This window comes from Erythrolamprus reginae, chromosome Z (assembly GCF_031021105.1).
Source record: "Erythrolamprus reginae isolate rEryReg1 chromosome Z, rEryReg1.hap1, whole genome shotgun sequence".
Lineage (NCBI taxonomy): Eukaryota > Metazoa > Chordata > Lepidosauria > Squamata > Dipsadidae > Erythrolamprus > Erythrolamprus reginae.
The window spans coordinates 77168643-77184142 of record NC_091963.1 but is presented as its reverse complement, the minus strand read 5'-3'; the positions used below and the strand labels follow the sequence as shown (position 1 = coordinate 77184142).

The following is a 15500-nucleotide window of genomic DNA, read 5'->3' as shown; positions in this document are numbered from 1 at the left end:
ACAGGATTTGCTGCAAACAAATTGTGTTAGTGATATTTTTGGGTAGTACTTCAACTGATAATATACAGTTTTTTATGGCAATGAAAAGCAATGTTTTAAACTTAATTTAGAATTCTTCCAAATACTAGTTTAATTTTTCTCTACTGTCTTTATGTTAAGGTTGCATGTCTGAATTTCATGTGACCTTCTGCCCATTTTCCCCTGCATTTATTAAAAGGACATTGATATTTAGGGAAAGAGAAAGTGTCTACAGCAAAATTAGATTTATTTTAAAAATGTACTTCATATATTATTTTAGAATAATCCCTCCAAATCATGCAACAGAATTTGGAAGAATAATGCATGAGCGTAAGGTTAAAAATAATAATAAAAGCCATGATAAAATTCTTAACCAAAAGGCTTCATACATGGAGCAGTCAGATAGAGTGCTAAATTCAATTATAGACCAATATAAAGGAGTAAATCTTTACAATTTTCTTACAAGCCGTAATGAAGGGATGTGACAGATTTCCCGTGTAAGAATGGCCGACTATATCTAACAAAGTCCTATTTTTTATGTATGCCTACTTGTATTATAGGTAACAGAAGGGAGGCTGATCACTGATTAATTGATCGATATCTAATTAATTGCAAGTTTTATGGCGGAGTAGATGTTTTAGGTAACTCAAGCTAAAGCTCGGAACTTTAAAAGTTGATGTCAGCATTATAAATGAAACCTGAAAACACATCCGTGAGCAGTGAATCTGATTATTATTTTCAATAATATAGTGATTATTTTAAACACAGGCTTAAATTTCTGAATAATATTTAACCCTGCTGTCATGTTTCGAGTCTGTGAGACTCGAAATCGAAGTTTGAGACCCTGCAAAACATTTTTCCCGCGTTTCTGAAACTTGAAATCATTTCATCATTTCAGGGGTTCTCTCTATGAGAATTTTTTTTGGGGGTGGGGGGCTTAGTTTTTGCTGGGCAAAAAAAGTCACACTTGTACTGTTTTCGAGTCTATGTGACTCGAATAGAAAATTATTTATTTTAAGTGCTTATATTTGGTCAATTTGAAAACTTCTTACCCTTGGAAACTAGGTTGAAAAAAATTTTTAGGCTCCAAATCCAAAATATTTTTAATATCTTAGGCATTGATTTATTAAATTTAACATTGCTGATCATCATAAAAATATTTTGGGGGAGTGGGGGCTAACTTTTTTTCTGGGGAAAAAAACTCACATTGAGTCTTTCGGGTCGTATATGACCCGGACCAAAAAAAGTTTGGTTTTTTTTGTCTTTTTGAAAATGTTTTTTACTGGGAAACTAGTTTGAACATTTCTGAACATAATGATATGAAAATTGAACTGAAAAAAATTGATGCTTATATTTTTATTTTGATCACCACCCACCCCCATTTTTTGAGCATTTCGTGACAGTTTATATTTTTTAAGGCTACAAATCTCTAAGGAATTCCCCCCCAAACGTTTTGATATACTAAATTCAACATTCCTGATCATAGGAAAAATAGAAATGAACTGAAAAAAATGATGCTTATTTGTTTATTTGCTCACAAAAGAGCCACCCACCTTGACCTTGTTGTGTGCCATTATTTTCACTTTTTATATAGATTTGGTTAGAAATATTGGAAATATCCTTTTGAAAAGGAAGCACATGATAGCCAGACAACTAATTTTATGAAATAAATCCATTTTATATAAATTGAAATAATTGAACACAGCAGGGGGGGACTTTTATGTGCAAAATAAACAAATAAGCATCAATGTTTTCAGTTCAAATTTTCATTTCATTATGTTCAGAAATGTTCAGACTGGTAATTCAATGCCAAAGTTATTGAAAATATTTGGAATTAGGGGCCTAGAAAAAATTATAAATTGACATGCTTGAAAAAATGGGGGGGGGGGTTATTAGCAAAATAAACAAATAAGCACCATTTTTTTCAGTTCAATTTTCATGTCATTATGTTCAGAAATGTTCAAACTAGTAATTCCACACCAAATTTAGTAAAATTGTACGTTGTTTGCAGACAAAACTATCTATAAATTGAAAACAAATTCACAAAAAAGGGGGTCGGGCTTTTATGAGCAAAATAAACCAATAAGCATTACTTTTTATTTCAATTTTCATTTCATTGTCTTCTGAAATGTTCAACCTAGATTCCAAGGGAAAGACGTTTTCAAATTGACCAAATATAAGCACTTAAAATAAAGAATTTTCAGTTCGAGTCACACAGACTCGAAAACAGTACAAGTGTATAATGGTTTTGAACAGCGCAGCAGGGTTAAATAAATTTTTTAAAGGATGAACACATTGTAGTCAACTTAGTCTAGGTCAAGGGTCGGCAAACTTAAATGGTCAAAAAGCCACATGGGCCAGTTTCCCAGAGAAAACAAAATGCCTGGGGCCACAAAACCTGGGTGGGCGTGGCCAACTTGATGTCACTCATTTCCACCCAATCATATGACCCCCCACCCACCCTCAACCCCCTCAGCCACACTTACCTAAGTTTTGTGGCGCCATATTTTTTATGGGAAATAGGTAACAGAGCAATGAGTGCAACCTGTGGTGGAGGCTTCCCTCCCCATCTCCTGTCCCCCTGACTGGGTAGTGGGGCTGGGAGAGTGCGCCCAAGAGGAGAAGGAGGAGGTTGCATTCATTGCTGCGCCAATCTCCTTCTCTCTCTGAGTATCACTGTGTGTGTCTCTTCTTTCTCGCCCACCCCCTCTGTGTATCATTCTGTATTTTTTCTCTATGTCTCTCCCCACCCCTCTCTGCCGTGATTGGTCAAGCCAACAAGCTCTTTTTGGTGTGATTTGCTACTGCCCTATATTTCTTCTTTTTGGAAATCTGGGTTGGCAGAGGAACAATTGCCAGCAGCAGCTTCCCTTCGGCCGGCCGTTCTCCCCTTCTCTTGCAACCTAGAGAGGAGGCAGGGAACGCTTTTGCATCTAGAGAGGAGGCAGGAAAGGGACCGGGAATCCAGTTTGTCTCCTGCTCCACTTCCTGCTCTCCCAAGATCTGTTAAGCCAGGGCTGAGGAGATTCCCTTGCAGGGAAAGATGCTCAGCAGGAAGCAGCTTCTCTTCTGCACCAATGCTCTGGCCATTGGCTTGCCCTGTTATGCCCCACCCCCAGCAGCTCTTTGAGCATGGAGGGCCCAAACTCCAGCCTCAAGCGACAGGAAGTGAAGGCTGCCTTACATGCAGTGAAAGCAGGTACAGGGGCACTTTGCTCCTGCACTCCCCAGCAACCCTCCTCCTCCTCCTCTCTTGTTATGTCCTGGCCGGCTGTAGCTGAGTTTAGAGCATGCGCACATACAGACATACAGGGATACCCATCCTAAGCTAACAGTTGGCCGCCCTGCACACACCTTTCCTACTCTTTGGCATTCACTTGAGGAGAGTCTCCCTGGGCATGCGCACGCTCCCGGCTCAGCCATAGCTAGGCAGGGGGTCACAATGGGAGGAGGGAGGAGCCCAAATGTAAATGTCTGCCGCAGCTGGCAAACGTTCTTCAGCCCAGATTTCCAAAAATATCCAAAAAAGTACTAGAAGCAGCAAGGGGCGGGGTTAACCAGTGATAGGACAGGGAGCCATAGCAGAGGGCCCAAAGAGCCGCATGCGGCTCGCAAGCTGCACTTTGCCAACCCCTGGTCTAAATAGATTGAAAAAATATAAGTTTGTCCTCTTGAGGTAAGATTGTATATAAGGCTACTGAAAAAAGTAGCTAGTGACATTTCTTCAGAATTTTTTATAGTGCAGGTCTTCTCTATAAGAACAGTGGCAGTTTTGGATAACAGCCTGCTAGATTGAAATGATAGGCGCCTGGTACACAAGTTGTGGCCCTCTCTGGACCGGGACTCACTGCTCACAGTCACTCATGCCCTCATCTCGAGATTCGACTACTGTAACGCTCTCTACATGGGGCTACCTCTGAAAAGTGTTCAGAAACTTCAGATCGTGCAGAAGGCAGCTGCGAGAGCAATAATGGGCTTCCCTAGGTATGCCCAAGTTACACCAACACTCCGCAGTCTGCATTGGTTGCCGATCAATTTCCGGTCACAATTCAAAGTGTTGGTTATGTCCTATAAAGTCCTTCATGGCATCGGACCAGAATATCTCCGGAACTGCCTTCTGCCGCACAAATCCCACTGACCGATTAGGTCCCACAGAGTTGGCCTTCTCCAGGTCCCGTCGACTAAACAATCGTCTGGCATGTCCCAGCGGAAGAGCCTTCTCTGTGGCGGGCCCAACTCTCTGGAACCAGCTCCCCCTGGAGATTAGAACTACCCCCACCCCGATTGCTTTCCGTAAACTCCTTAAAACTCACCTCTGCTGTCAGGCATGGAGGAATTGAGGCATTCCCCCTCCCTCTCCCCCGGGCCTATACTATTTATGAATGGTATGTCTGTGTGTATGTCTGGTTTAATAATGGGGTTTTAAAATGTTTTTTAAATTAATTAGATTTGTCATGAATTGTTTAATTGTATGCTGTGAGCTGCCCCGAGTCTACGGAGAGGGGCGGCATACAAATCTAATAAATGAACGAACGAACATACATACATACATACATACATACATACATACATACATACATACATACATACATACATACCAATCAGCAAATGAATACTGGAACCTAAAAAATCGAAGCTGTCTGACCTTACACCCAGACCTCACTTTTGGCATAAGTTTTCATCTGTAACTTATCTATTTCATTCATTCATTCATTCATTCATTCATTCATTCATTCATTCATTCATTCATTCATTCATTCATTCATTCATTCGACTTCTATGCAGCCCAATCCCCAAGGACTCAGGGCGGCTTACAACAGTATGAATACAATAAAGAGATACAAAACAGTAAAAGAAGTTGAACATTATATTAACAAACTAAAACCCCTTTTAAAAAGTTATTATAAGAAATGTGGGTCACACTTATGAGTGGAATGGAATGGAATGGAAATGAATGGAAACGTTCCTTAAAGAGGGAAAGGGAGGGAGCAAGATTTATACATACAAATAGACAATTTCCCTTTATGTTGCTGACAGTGTTCAGAAAGCAAATTCACATAGGTAATTTTCCTATCAGTAATTTGTGAATCCAATCCCATGTTTTTTTCTACTTATTGAATTAAATTAATTGTAAGGGTGATTTCATGGACATGTTTGAATTTTTAAGTTTAGGTATATAAAATGTAAAATAAACAGAAAATCATTGGTTGTTATTTCATGACATTTTATTGATGCAGCAGGTAGGGCGTAATAGAGAGGCATTCTATACTAAGAATATATAGCATTAACCACCCACCCATATTGCAGTACAAAGCCTTTTTTTGTTAGTGATATATTGCCATTGTGATGGCCTAATTATACATAATTACATGTGCAAAAAGGTTCAGGCATAGCTATATTGTATCAATGAAAATGTATAGCTAAGGAATCATTTTTATGAGGAAAATGTAAGCACTTTATGTTTCAAAGTAGTCTAAAAAATAGGTTTACAAGTTCAGTCTCTTAAGTTTATTTTTTAAAGTTTATAGCATAACGTCTCTAGCATTTTAGTTAATAAGTACAGTTGGTAGTTTTAGAGTAAGGAGTCTTGCTTTATTCAAAACTATCTGTCACAGTGTTGCTCTGTAGATAATTACAGAACAAGGAACTAATTGGAGCAAAAAGATTTAGTATATTTACTTAAGAAAATGTCTAGAAAATATCTTCAAAGCTTGCTTTGTATATTTTGCTCATGCAGTTTACAGGCTTCAGAAGAATTAAAACATATTTCATTTATTACTATTTTTGTCTCTTCTTGGGAAAGGCCAGAAATATGAATGTGCAAAAAGGTGGAATGTTCATTGTATATCCATGCAGTGGTTTTTTGACAGCATTGAAAAGAGATTTTGCCAGGATGAATCAATGTATTTGATAATTCCTAGCACAAAGCAAGATAACACACCAAGCACTTCAACTCCTACAAGTCAAGCTAGCAAGCCAGACAGTAAGTAATACATTTAGGATAATTTCCTAAATTATCTAGATTATTTATATAATTTTAATTGATTTAAGATTGCATAATTTACTTTCACTATTTGTCTGTTTGTTTTTAGTAAAGTACTGGAGTATAAATATTTTAAAGGCCTGAATTCTATTGTGGCTGTTTACTTTGGGATGCTATATTCAGATTATTTTTGTTACATTTTTAAATAGAAATCTTATAATAAAGCACAAGTAGTATTTAACATATAAACAGCATCTCCACATGTGATCAAATTTCAAGTACTTGGCATGTATTTATGACAGTTGCAGTGTCCTGGCATCATGTGATCACTTTCTGTGACTTTCCATCAAGTGAAGTCAACAGAAACAGATTTGTTTACCTGTATTATTAACAACTGCAAGTGATCCATAACCATGGCAAAAAATATCATAAAATTTGATGGGATTCATGTAAAAACTGCTTTGCTTAACAAAAGAAATTGTGGTCTGAATTGTGATCATAAATCAACTACCTATATTATATCTCAACTTCTCTTTTTAGCCATCCCCTTATTCAAATATTCTATCCATTTTTCAACTCTTTGCCAAACTGCAGGTTTCTCTGGCTACTGAGCATGTTCAGTTCTCCTTGATGAGTATTGATAGTTTTGCTATACAAATAATTGTAAAAAACAATTATACGCAAATACCACAATAATTTATATAATAAACTGAACCATGTTAAGATTGGGGGGCTTGGATGCACGGCACTAAGATTCTGGACTTTAGCATCTTCAGTTTTGGATGGAGGTGAACTGCCCCAGGTAGATCAAGAAACATGGGGTTTTTCGTGGATTTGAAACTCCTATTCAAAAGCATGTGGCAGTCATGGCAGAAAAGAGCCTTTGAACAATTTTGTTTTGGGTGCCAGTTGTACCCTTTCTTAGTTTGGGAGTCCCTGTACTTAGTTATATGAGGTTATTCTTGAGAAATATTTGGAATCTAGAATTCCCATAGTGTGACTGCATGGACAGTTCTAGGGTGGTCCATATTATACTGCTGTTGCAGAAATTTTACTGGTCAGTTTGCTTCTGTATCCAATCCATGGAGTTGGTTCTTATATTTAAAGCCCTTTCTGGCATGGGTCCACTTATCTAGGAACCATCCCACCCCAATGGGATTGGCGTGCCCCACTCATGCCAGAAGAAGGGACATTCTGTGCACCTGTTGGTCAAGAAATTCTAATTGGCAGGGTCTAAGAGAATAATCTTTTCTGCCATGGCTTTTGCTTTTGGAACATAGTGCCAAAGTGAGATCTGCAATCATTCTTTTGGCCTTTTGAAAGGGCCTATGCCAGTGAGAGTGAACCTTTTTGAGACCGAGTGCTGAAATTGCAACAAAACACCTACGTATTTATCTCCGAGTGCCAAGAGGGCAAATTACCATATTTTTCAGACAAGGTTGTGAAGAGGTAAGTAAGAAAAAACTCCACCCCCTCCACCCTTCCAGAAGCACTTTGCAGGTCTCTCAAACCTTCTGCACACTCCACGTTTTGCAAAAATGGGCCTGTTTTCCGGGGCACACAGAAATGGGGCACACAGAGGGTTTGGGAGATCTCAGAGTGCTTCTGAGGGCTCAGGTAAGGCACAAACACCCCAGTTTTTGTGAAAACTGGGTGCCATAGGTTCATCATTACAGGGCTAGAGGATGAGCTTAACATCTTCATTGTCCACATGGCTTAAAGGTAGCCTTGGCTTCTGCTTAGGAAACGCACAACTAGCAGCAGCTGTAGCACTCCACCAGTAGTAAGAGCTGGAAAGGACCTTTCTTTCACACAGTAAAGAAAACACCGGGAGCCCAGAACATGCATGGGCATGGCCAACATCTCTTCCGCCCAGTCACATGAACCTCTCCAGCCACAAGTGGGTGAATTTTGTAACTCCCGGTGTTCTATGGGAAATGTCTTCCTTCCTTTCCTCCCTCCTTCCTTTCTATTCAATTCTTTCTTTCGCTCCCTCTCTCTTTCCCTTTTCTTTCTTTCTCGCCACCTCTCTCTCTCCTTTCCCTCTTTTCCCTCTCATTCTCTACCTCCAGATCTCATTTCTGTGTACCTCTCCCTCTCTCTCCCCCTTTTGTCTCTCATTTGTTTCTTTCTCTCCCCCTTTTTGCTCTCATTTCTCTCATTTTCATTTCTGTTTTTCTCTCCCTCCCTCCCTTTTTCTTCTCACCCCTTCTCATTTGTTTCCCTTTTCTCCCTTTCTCATCCTCTCTCTCTTAATCTTTCTCTCTCTCATTTCTCGCTCCCTTCTCTCATTTGACTCTATTTCCCCTATCTCATTCTTTCCCTCCATAATTTTCTCATTTCTCTCTTTCTCCCTTTGTCTCTCTCATTCCCTCCCCCTCTCACTTCCTCCCTCTTTTTTCATCCCTGTCTCCTCCCCCCATTTGTGTGTGTGTGTGTTCACTTGAACCATTTCCAAAAACAGTTGAGGGCTGGTTGTTTTCTCTCTCTTCTTTGGATGCTTTTTACCATATGATTTAAATCAAGAGTCACTTCTCTCTCTCTTTCCTCATTCTCTGCCATCGTTTTCTCATTTCTCTCTCTTTCTCCCCTTTTTGCTCTCATCTCTCTCTCACTCTTTCATTTCTGTTTTTCTCTTCCTTTCCTTCTCTCCCCTTCTCTTTCATTTGTTTCTTTTTCCTCTCCCTCGTTCTTTCCCTCCATCATTTTTCATCTTTCTCCTTTTCTCTCTCTCATTCCCTCCCCCTCTCACTTTTCCCCTCTCTCTTTACCTCTCATCCCTCCACAGCGCTGAGGGCTAAAGTTGCAGCAGCAGCCATCTTGAGCACAGAGAGCCAGGTTGGAAGCAGCATCCGAAACCTCTGCGCCCCTGCCCTGCCAATCCCAATGGAATTGGCCATGTCGTCAACTGCTGCCCTCCCGGCTTGTGCTCTTCCTGGCCACCATTGACTAACAGCCATAGTGTGGCTGCTGCAGGTGATTGCTTGACGCCATGGCCCATTCTGTCGAGATTGGCAGCACACAGAGCGCAGAGGTTTCGGACGCCACTTCTGACCCGGCTCTCTGTGCTCAAGATAGCCGCTGCTGCAGCTTCAGCTTCTGTACCCCTTCTGCCCGGCAGCTGCTTTATGGCAGCAGCAGCTATCTTGGAGTGGAAAGCCAGATCAGGAGCGGCGGCTGAAATCTCTGCGCCCCATGCGCTGCCGGTCCTGGTTGCTAAGGATGCTAACAACGACAAACCGGAAGTACCTTTTTCTGAACTTCTGGTTTGTTGGGTGATAGAAGGGAGCATTCTCATCTTTATTAATTTTAATTTATTGTTTCTATTTATTGTTTAAATATTTCATATAGTTGCCTTTATTGGTTATAACTCATTAAAGTTGTCTCTAGGTGATATAGGCAACATATACTGTATTTTTCAGAATCTAAGACACACTGGAGTATAAGCCGCACATTAGTTTTTGGGAGGAAAATAGGGGAAATAATCTGCTTACCAGATATTCATCCGGCTAGCATCCTTAGTCTGATCAGCTTCAGCACATTATTGTATCCCCTGGTTATGGCTTAAAAAAAAACCTTATTCAGAGAGAGTAACAGTGAAAGAGCTTGCAAGCCAGTAAGAGCTGGGAAAATCATTAGCACCTGGTTAGGGCTGGAAAGAAACATTCTGAGCAAGTAGAGCAATGAAAGAAACAAAGACTTAGGGCTTGGAAAACATCCTTCACAGAGAGTAACAATGAAAGAGCTTGCAAGCTAGTAAGAGCTGGGAACATTGTTAGTGTTGGGTTTCTGGTTGCTATTAATATTATTAGTTATAAGTGAATGATCACTCCTTCATAAAGATGAAATAAACTGTAATATTTACTTACAATTCTGTTGATTAATGCATTTACAAAAAACAGACATAAATGCTTATATTCCAGTACATACTAATAACTTCTGGATGCTTCCATGTGTGAGGATGCCTTCGGATTGATTTCAAACATGTGCCCGCAGCTAAGGACAATGGAGCACACAGGAAGGTAGAAGGAGGTGGAAAGAAGCTCAGCAGGGCCAAAAAGGGGGAAAAGGGAAGAGTCATCTACTCTGCACTGTTTATATAGTCTGCAGAGTACATGCCCCTTTTTGTCATCAAAAGGTGACATACTAGTCAGTGAATTTGCGACCTGACCATAGAGGTGTGTCTACAAGACAGTGTAAGAATGTGTTAGAGAGGTGAAACCCAGCAGTTAGCACAAATTAGGGTTGGAAAGAAACATTTAGGGCAAGCTAGGGCAATGAAAAAAACCTGCAAAGACTTGGTGCTTGGAAAACATTCTTTGCAAAGAGTAAAAATGAAAGAGCTGGTAAAAGCTAGGCACACTGTTAGCACCTGGTTAGGGCTGGAAAGAAACGTTTGGAGCAAGTAAAGCAATAAAAAAACCTATAAACACAGGGTTTGGAAAACATTCTTTACAGAGACTAACCATGAAAGAGCTTGCAAGCTGGTAAGAGCTGGGAACACAGTTAGCACCTGGTTAGGGCTGGAAAGAAACATCTGGAGCAAGTTAGATTAATGAAAAAAACCCTGCAAAGACTTAGGATTTGGAAAACATTCTTCGCAAAGAGTAGCAATGAAAGAACCTGCAAGGTAATAGCTGGGAAGATCGTTAGCACCTAGTTAGGGCTGAAAAAAAAGCTTTGAAAAAAGCTACATTCAACGTATAAGTCGCACCTGAATGTTCATCCCCTTTTATGGAGGACAAAGGTGCGTCTTATACAATGAAAAATGTAGTAAACAGTCATTCCATGTCAAGTGGACTATCTCAGATTTTGATGAAATTTGGCACATAAGTTTCTTTATGATATAAAACTATGCTGTGGAAAATTTTAGTTCAAAAGACTAAAAATTGGGAATTCTAGGAGACCTCAAGTAAAGGATTGCAAAATTTTATTTATTTATTTATTATTTGGATTTGTATGCCGCCCCTCTCCGAAGACTCGGGGCGGCTCACAACAAATGAAGCAAATCATAAATAATCCGACTAAATTTAAAATATTTGAAAATTTAAAAAACCCCATATACTAACAGACACACACACAAGCATACCATGTATAAATTAGACATGCCCAGGGGGAGATGTTTCAGTTCCCCCATGCCTGACGGCAAAGGTGGGTTTTAAGGAGTTTACGGAAGGCAGGAAGAGTAGGGGCAGTTCTAATCTCCGGGGGGAGTTGGTTCCAGAGGGCTGGTGCCGCCACAGAGAAGGCTCTTCCCCTGGGGCCCGCCAACCGACATTGTTTAGTTGACAGGACCCGGAGAAGGCCCACTCTGTGGGACCTAATTGGTCACTGGGATTCGTGCGGCAGGAGGCGGTCTCGGAGATATTCTGGTCCAATGCCATGAAGGGCTTTAAAGGTCATAACCAACACTTTGAATTGTGACCGGAAACTGATCGGCAGCCAATGCAGACTGCGGAGTGATGGTGAAACATGGGCATACCTAGGTAAGCCCATGACTGCTCTCGCAGCTGCATTCTGCACGATCTGAAGTTTCCGAACACTTTTCAAAGGTAGCCCCATGTAGAGAGCATTACAGTAGTCGAACCTCGAGGTAATGAGGGCATGAGTGACTGTGAGCAATGAGTCCCGGTCCAGATAGGGCCGCAACTGGTGCACCAGGCGAACCTGGGCAAACGCCCCCCTCGCCACAGCTGAGAGATGGTTTTCTAATGTGAGCTGTGGATCGAGGAGGATGCCCAAGTTGCGGACCCTCTCTGAGGGGGTCAATAATTCCCCCCCCCCAGGGTAATAGACGGACAGGTGGGATTGTCCTTGGGAGGCAAAACCCACAGCCACTCCGTCTTATCCGGGTTGAGTTTGAGTCTGTTGACACCCATCCAGGCCCCAACAGCCTCCAGGCACCGGCACATCACTTCCACCGCTTCGTTGACTGGGCACGGGGTGGAGATGTAAAGCTGGGTATCATCAGCATATTGATGATACCTCACCCCATGTCCTTGGATGATCTCACCCAGCGGTTTCATGTAGATGTTAAATAGCAGGGGGGAGAGGACCGACCCCTGAGGCACCCCACAAGGAGAGACCTAGGAGCCGACCTCTGACCCCCCACTAACACCGACTGCGACCGGCCAGAGAGGTAGGAGGAGAACCACTGGAACACAGTGCCTCCCACCCCCAACCCCTCCAGCCGGTGCAGAAGGATACCATGGTCGATGGTATCGAAAGCCGCTGAGAGGTCAAGGAGCACCAGGACAGAGGATAAACCCCTGTCCCGGGCCCGCCAGAGATCATCCATCAACGCGACCAAAGCGGTTTCCGTGCTGTAACCGGGCTTGAAACCCGACTGCTGGGGACCTAGATAATCGGCTTCTTCCAAGGACCGCTGGAGCTGGAGTGCCACCACCTTCTCATCAACCTTCCCCATAAAGGGAAGGTTGGAGACTGGACGATAGTTATTAAGTACGGCTGGGTCCAGGGAGGGCTTCTTGAGGAGGGGGCGCACAAGCGCTTCTTTATAGAGTGTTGGAAAAACTCCCCTCCCCAAGGAAGCGTTGGTAATCTCCTGGGCCCAGCTCCATGTCACCTCCCTGCTGGCCGAAACCAACCAGGATGGACACGGATCTAGTAAACAAGTGGCGGAACTCACAGCTCCAATGGCCTTGTCCACTTCATCAGGTGTCACCAGATCAAACTCTTCCCAGACAGTTGGACAAGTACGTGCCCCAGTCACCTCGACTGACTCGTTGTCAGTCGACTCTGTTTTACAATTGGAGTCGAGGTCGGCCCGGATCTGAGCGACTTTATCAGCGAAAAACGTGTTAAAATCCTCGGCACTACTCTGCAAGGGCTCCCCAACTCCCCCCTGGTTAAGAAGGGAGCGGGTCACCCTAAACAGAGCGGCCGGGCGGGATTCCGCTGGTGCAATCAAGGCGGCATGGTACGCGCATCTTGCCGCCTTGAGCGCCACTTTGTAAGTCTTAATAAAAGCTCTTACAAGTGTTCGATCAGATTCAGACCTACTCTTCCTCCATCGCTTCTCTAGACGTCTCTTTTGGCGTTTCAACTCCAGGAGCTCCTCGTTGAACCATGGGGCTCTACGGGGTCTAACGCCACAGAGAGGTCGCAAAGGTGCAATCCGGTCAAGAGCCTCCGCCGCAGCCGTGTTCCAGGCCTCCGCGAGAGACTCCGCCGAACTGTGGACGAGTGCCTCTGGAATAACCCCAAGCGCCGTCTGAAAGCCCTCTGGGTCCATCAGGCGTCTGGGGCGGAACATCTTCATTGGTTCCGCCTCCCTGCGGGGAAGAATTGGAGCCAGGAAGTCAAGCCGTAGTAGAAAATGGTCTGACCATGACAAAGGCAATGCTTCTAAGCCCCTTAGTCTCAGACCATTACTCAGTTGCTCGGAAAGGAATACCATGTCAGGTGCGTGCCCTCCCTCGTGAGTCGGACCCTGTACTACTTGAGTCAGGTCCATGGCTGTCATGGTGGCCATGAACTCCTGTGCCAACCCAGAGGTTTCGCCGAGTGACGGCAGGTTGAAGTCCCCCAGGACAATGAGTCCGGGGAACTCCACCGCCAACCCGGCTACCTCCTCGAGTAGCACAGGCAGGGCTTTTGACACGCAGCTGGGAGGCAGGTACGTGAGAAATAAGCCCACCTGAACCCCTAAGTCCAACTTCATCAAGAGAGACTCGCAACCCGCAATTTCCGGAGCAATGAGTCTACGCAGGCAAAGGCTCTCCATGGCTATAATAGCCACTCCTCCCTCCCTTCCCTGGGGTCGAGGTTAATGCCATATCTGAAACCCGGCTGGGCAAATTTCAGAGAGAGGAACACCTCCCTCTGGGCCCAGCCAGGTTTCAGTAACACATGCCAGGTCGGCCTCCTCATCCGGGATCAAATCCCGGATGAGGAGAGCTTTATTTACCACCGACCTGGCATTAAGCAGCAGCAACCTGAGCCCAGGGCCAGAGTTACACTCACCACCAGTACCCAAGATTGGGCTCACAGAGCCAGAACAAGGGACCGTTATTAAGCAACGATCCCTCGTTCCCCTGGAACGGCTAACTCTGTGGCCCCCGCCATATCTGCCTCTCCCCAGCAACACAGGGATATTCCGACCCCCTGCCACCCCAGAGATCGGTGCCCCTTCCTCTCCTGTCTCCCGAGCGTCAGGTGGGCCAGACCTATCATTCACACTACTATCACTCAACTCATCCATACCATAACCCCACCCACCCCCACCCACCCAATCATACCAGTCATTCCACTCATACTCCCAAGTATATTTATCCCAGTCATCCATTACTTAGAACCCCAATTATGTTAAAAGTCAATTAAATTAGTAACAGTGTAAAATAACAGTTAATAACAATTTAAAACACTAAAACATTAAAAATATAAGTATATAAAATCTAAGATAAAAATTATAAGTTAATATAGATTAATTTTGTTTGATGGTATAATCAATTGTCCATCAGGTCAGCAATGAGACCTCAGTTCTCAGATCTAAAAGGTGAGGGCTTTGGGGGGGGAGAGTTTTGGGGTAGGGGTGTTCAGGGAAGATGTTCAGGAAATAAGTCCTAGTGTATTTTCTTCAGATTTGTGGTGACAACCCCTGCCACAGGCTGACACCCTCAGGTCTTTCTCTAAGTGTATGGGTTCTGTTCTCCAAAGTCTCTGAGGTAGGCTTTGTAGTTCTCTATGTTTCAGCCACCAGTCTCGGCCCCTCTGACTTAGCATTACTGCCCAGCTCTTGATGTTCCGCCTAGCCTCTCCCCCGTGTCTTTGTAGTTGTCGGGTGACATCACCAGTCCTCCAATCCCTCCGCAACACCGCACCACTGCATCGCCACCATTCGGTCGCTGCAAACCTCGGCCCAGGCCAATAGCCTCCACAATGTTCTCCTCGGCTTCCACCTCCGAAGGGATGATTTCCTTCTTGTTCCAAAGCCATGCCACAGCTCACTGGCCTCCACCACGCTCCTCTGGCTTCCTTCACCATAACGGCCGCCCCACTTCTTCCGTAATAGCCCTCCGCCCGATGGCCCCTCCAGCACCGAGCGCTCCCACCATGCCACACTCGGTTCTTGGGCTCATCGGGGAGGAAGGAAAGGGGCAGTCGTCCTCCAAATCCGCCCGGCTCAGTTTTCAGTCTCCGGCTCCAGCGAGCCCCAGTTAGCTCCTGGTCCCGTCAGGGTTCTTAATGACAGCTAGCGGCCGCCATCTTCCGCCTCCCAGCTGATTTTCCTTCTGGCGTTCCGGACTCCAGGGCAAAAAACGGCTCCGAACACCGCAGAGGATTGCAAACTCAGGGGTCTTCAGAGGCAGCAACACTTATCCCCCCCAAGGCTTCAAAAACTTTTTGCTGACTCGGGTCAAAACTTCCAAAATTTCAGATGTTCAAGCCGTAGTCCGGCGGAGCTGCAGCCTCCGCCCTCCTCTCTGCTCCCCAACCGGAACCGGAATGCTGAGTCAGCTGACAAAGCCCCGTGTAC

The 15500-nt window shown here is 44.0% G+C and overlaps 1 protein-coding gene across 9 annotated transcripts in view; it reads left to right on the top strand.

Annotated features, from left to right (window-relative positions):
* Positions 1–15500, top strand: part of TOPBP1 (DNA topoisomerase II binding protein 1) — a 217414-nt gene that overhangs the window by 26009 nt on the left and 175905 nt on the right. For all 9 annotated transcript variants that reach the window (XM_070730152.1, XM_070730148.1, XM_070730150.1 and 6 more), the window contains exon 7: positions 5822–6001. In XM_070730152.1, the coding sequence (XP_070586253.1) occupies positions 5822–6001 (180 nt within the window). The remainder of the gene's footprint in view (positions 1–5821; positions 6002–15500) is intronic.